The following is a 3,577-nucleotide window of genomic DNA, read 5'->3' on the forward strand; positions in this document are numbered from 1 at the left end:
AATTTTCACAATTCACTCACATTGAACACACTGCTCAGCATTGTGGCTTGGATTCGAGTTGAAATAGAATTCCAAATCAAAGTACAATCGACAACGGGTAGCTTCACGAATCACCTCGTAACAGTGACGCCCGAATTCAGGAAGGTTCTTGTACACATTCCAAAAATGACTAACAGTTGAGATGAGAAAGGTACGACAGCCTGCAGGCATGGAAATCGATTCGAAACAGAACAATTTCAACGGGTTCACTACTGGAGCATGATTTCAAATAAGTGAGAGCTTCGTTTTGACGTCGAAATATTTTCCAGCAATATTTGTCATCGTGCAACGAGCACCGACGCGGAGATACAAGTGGATGCTCTTTGAACTTTTTTACACTGTCTTCAATGCGCTGCAACAAGCCATTGGATGGTGCTTTGGGGCGCTGTCCGTAAAAAGAACTCGACGAAATAGTTGGAAATGACATCCCATTCCAAACTGCCCTACTAGATGGACAGCTAGCTTTCTCCCGCTTTTACAGTATACAAATTTTAGGTTACAAAAATTTGAACCTACTTGTTTTAAAATTATATACTGCTTTCCATTTTTATGTTCTGGAAAAATATTTACGTGAATGTTGTTTATACTTAATTGCCTTTAACATGTTAAGCGGTATTTATCAGATAGATATTCAGTTCAGTTCAGTTCAGAACAAACTAGTAGGCGAAAGTTGGCAAAAATTTCAATCATCGCCATGATAACAATCAATGGCTGTTGTATAAATTTGGGAACTGTTCATTCGAACAAACTACTATAAAATTGAATAAAATGGTTCAAAATTGATAAATTCCAAACCTAAGGAAAAAAAAGAAATAAACATATACGAATCAGTATGTGCTTTGAAGTGTTCCAGTTGCACGCCAGTCGATGCTTTTTACCAATGGAAACTTGAAAAAACGCTTGAAATTCTTTTGTGAACAAATGTTAATTTATTTTCCCTTCTCGCCCGTGGAATTATTATTATTATTCCGCGTGTCAGTTCAATTTTGAAGAAGTGAAAATGAAAGTCTCAATCACGTCTTGTCACTTGTGAAATTTCGCAAACAAATCAAGCATGATGGAAGAGACATTTGAAATTTTGCCTTTTCGTCACGCTGAACGCGCTTTTCATGACGTTGAAGATTCATCATCAAATTAGCAAAAGAAAACAGGAAAACCATCTCAAACTAGCCTATTCAATATCAAAAATGCCAATAATAATAATACTAATAATAGCAAAGCGCCTTGGTGAAGCTGTTGAAATCAGGTTGAAATGTGAAAATCGAAAAATTTTCAAAAAGAAACTGAATTCCACATTAAATACTCATTAGACCAAACAGACCACTTGAAGCATCATTCTTTCATCAATCAGTCTGTCAAAAATGATACCAACAAATCAACACTGATCAAGCTTCTCTTAGTTAACAAACAACAACAACACAACCGATAAAACATACCTTTGTCAATAACATTAACCTGCATTTGGCATTGACAATGGAACGGTATCTTTGAAAGACTTTACTTACAAATGGCTGTTGTTCCATGCTTGTACACAGCAAACTGTTTACATGTTGTTAACTTTTATGGGAAAGTAAACCCGTCGTGAGTTGCATTTAAATACAACGCTGAAAAGCACACTGATGATCAATCAACACACTGAACACTGAAAACAGATCGAATCGACCAACGGCCTATATGTCAATGTAAATAGAGATAAAATTTGCAAATTCTTTCGCTATTCATCAACGAATATTTATTTTCTACATTCGTGCAATTAATTCAAGTTAAGTGATAAAAAAACATAAGGATTTCAAAAGTAATTATAATTATTTTGCCCAACAACTAAATAAAAAAAGACAATTTATTTCTGAAAATAAATAGATCGAGAATGAACAAGTTTAAAATGAAACCAATGAAAACAGATAATTTTAACAACAGCACAATGAAATCACACCGTAACAAAAACAGACAACAGGAAAATCATTGACTAGACGAAGAACATCCGGGTTTACTTTGCTTCCATTACTGCATTTGTCATCAATCTTTACCAGATTTTAAAGGAATTAATTTTCGAGTTAAATCTTTCTACAGAAAAAAAACAGAATGCTGTATAAAAATGTCAAGTGAATAAAAAGAAAAAATTACACTCCACTTACCAGTGCGTCTAATTCTTTCTGGCTTACCAGTCTGTATTCAGTGACAAAATAATAGAAATGCTTGTAACAGGTATTCACATGCGCCTCCTTAATTAAAAAAATAATTTAATAAAAGTACAAAAATAAAGATAAAAAACAATTCTTACGCCTCCAATTTGAATCAACCGTTCAAAGTGATGAATGTAAACGTGGACAAAAACACGAAACAACCGTGTCAATATTTTGCTGCATAATTTTCGAAAATTACTAGGAAACGGGACGCCTAAAATGTAAGCACAATGCAAATTTGGTAAAATATTCATAAAACAGTTTGGTCGTCATGCCTACTCGGATCAACGGGAAAACTATTCTGGTCATTAATTTTGTCTTCTATCCAATCCATCAAAAGACTTATGTAAACTGGAGCCGGAAGACGAGTTGGTTTTTTATACTGATCATCATCCTGCCACAGATATTCATATCTGAAAAGCAATCGAACAATAAAACACGCTTATTTTTAAATAAAAAGCATTCTGAAACTTTTGTCCTCCGCTCATGAAAGGGCACGTCTTTTCATTGCAGTATTCACTAATTGTACCATAAAGGAGGTTAATTCGATTGAAAAAGTCAACAACTACAAAACAGAGAAACTGTAACAAACGTTTGCAAAATGAGAAAAAAGTTTAGCTGCTGACCGTGAACAGCAATCCAATCGTTCACATCTTCATTTGGAGGCAGCTGAACTGCATCTCGGAAGTCCAACCCTGAATGCAAGCTCGCCTGGGCATATTTGTGCAATTTATAACGCACAGAGCCGGGAACAAAACGCTTCTTTGGACGAAATGTCTGCAATTATTCACACCCATGATTATCATCAATTTTCAATTTGATAAAAATAACCAGTGTTATTCTTTTGAATAATTTCTTCTAAATGCACCTAAATTCTGTCGTACAGTAAACTGATAGCATTTAAATTATTTAAAAGTATTTCTCAGAGTAAAACACTTGACACATTTCAACATGTATTCTGATATACAAGTCGAAAAATAAACAAAGATTACGTGTGCTTTCCGATTACGCAACAAGATTGATAAATAATGAAAATAATTTAAGCTGATTAGCTGCAAAGTAGAAACTTACACGATCTTTGTAAGCGTTCAAAAAGTCAAAGAGAGCGAAAGACATTGCGGTCCCAGCAGAGCAGTTGAACTAAATTCAAACAAAGGCAATAAACAGGCGCGGCTAGGGAGTGCTTGAATAAACAGAAGATATCGTATAATGGCGTACTGTAAAAACTATGAAACCTTGATTATCATTAGAATAACACTGAAAAATTGATGATGCAGTTACCGTATCGTTAAGGTAAGTTAACGATACATTTTAAATACTGAAGAATACTTTATGCCAATGAATCATGTATTTTT

At 34.4% G+C, this 3,577-nt stretch overlaps 2 protein-coding genes across 2 annotated transcripts; both read right to left on the minus strand.

The window, feature by feature from the left end:
- Positions 1-12: 12 nt before the first annotated feature.
- Positions 13-466, minus strand: Tsp_12855 (putative coiled-coil domain-containing protein 111). The gene is made up of 2 exons (XM_003366864.1): positions 292-466; positions 13-251 (listed from the first exon to the last, which is right to left on the minus strand). Exons 1-2 carry the CDS (start codon positions 464-466, stop codon positions 13-15), a joined length of 414 nt encoding a protein of 137 aa, XP_003366912.1.
- A 1,395-nt stretch (positions 467-1,861) lies between these two features.
- Tsp_12856 (maintenance of ploidy protein Mob1) lies at positions 1,862-3,338 on the minus strand. The gene is made up of 7 exons (XM_003366865.1): positions 3,294-3,338; positions 2,849-2,999; positions 2,694-2,787; positions 2,502-2,635; positions 2,321-2,436; positions 2,175-2,261; positions 1,862-2,103 (listed from the first exon to the last, which is right to left on the minus strand). The coding sequence occupies exons 1-7, from the start codon at positions 3,336-3,338 to the stop codon at positions 2,056-2,058; spliced, it is 675 nt and encodes a 224-aa protein (XP_003366913.1). The 3' UTR covers positions 1,862-2,055.
- Positions 3,339-3,577: the final 239 nt, after the last annotated feature.

The sequence above is a fragment of the Trichinella spiralis genome (genome assembly GCF_000181795.1).
Source record: "Trichinella spiralis strain ISS 195 chromosome Unknown Scfld5263, whole genome shotgun sequence".
NCBI classification, from domain to species: domain Eukaryota; kingdom Metazoa; phylum Nematoda; class Enoplea; order Trichinellida; family Trichinellidae; genus Trichinella; species Trichinella spiralis.